The sequence below is a fragment of the Beauveria bassiana genome (genome assembly GCF_000280675.1).
Source record: "Beauveria bassiana ARSEF 2860 unplaced genomic scaffold BBA_S00013, whole genome shotgun sequence".
Lineage (NCBI taxonomy): Eukaryota > Fungi > Ascomycota > Sordariomycetes > Hypocreales > Cordycipitaceae > Beauveria > Beauveria bassiana.
In genome coordinates, this window is record NW_007930848.1 from 500,334 (window position 1) to 501,029 (window position 696).

At 50.3% G+C, this 696-nt stretch overlaps 1 protein-coding gene across 1 annotated transcript in view; it reads left to right on the forward strand.

Annotated features, from left to right (window-relative positions):
* Window positions 1–486: 486 nt before the first annotated feature.
* BBA_05272 (ABC transporter) overlaps window positions 487–696 on the forward strand; it is a gene marked incomplete at both ends in the record, with an annotated part of 2,237 nt that continues 2,027 nt past the window's right edge. Inside the window, one exon of the mRNA XM_008600369.1 lies at window positions 487–640. Coding sequence (XP_008598591.1) covers window positions 487–640 — 154 coding nt within the window. The remainder of the gene's footprint in view (window positions 641–696) is intronic.

Sequence of the window (696 nt, forward strand, 5' to 3'; positions counted from 1 at the left end):
CCGCTGTCATAATGGCGGGAAGGCAACTTACGAATATCATGCTCCCGTAGGATCCTTGTCCACCTATCAACTACCCCTCGTATTGAAAACAGTTGTTGTTAAAGGCAGAAGAAGCCTTGGTAATATGTCGCATTCGTTCTTGTCTAGAAGCGTCGAGCGGGCCACTGCTCTATCAGCCCTCAGCCGCTGACTTCGGTTGCCATCGGTGCTACTGGCCAAGCTGGCCAAGGTATATGTGAGACATGTGCATAGCGCGAGACACGATGCATTCGGAATTCTTACTTGTCATAGTGTGCAAGGGAGGATTCACGGCCTGCTTCAGACACAGTAGACTAGGTGACAAGTACTAAAAAGCACGAAAGCCCCTTTGTCAAACCGGCGGTGGCTGGCCTAATAAATCGTTCTATCCCGCGCCAAATTTCTGCGCAGGGTTTCCAAACGCCTGTTGAGAAAAGTTATTTTATGAAAGCATACCACCGCTTCACCATGGACGTGGAACAAGGCTTGCCTGCTGAAGAGCTTCTGGCAAACAACACTGTTCATAGTGTCTCATGGCGCGATGTTACCGTCACTGTCCGAGAACGGAAAACTCGGCAGCCAAAAGTCCTTCTTCACCGTGTGGAAGGCTCTGTGCAGGCTGGTAAGTTGAGCACACACACACACACACACACACACACACACACACACACACACAAC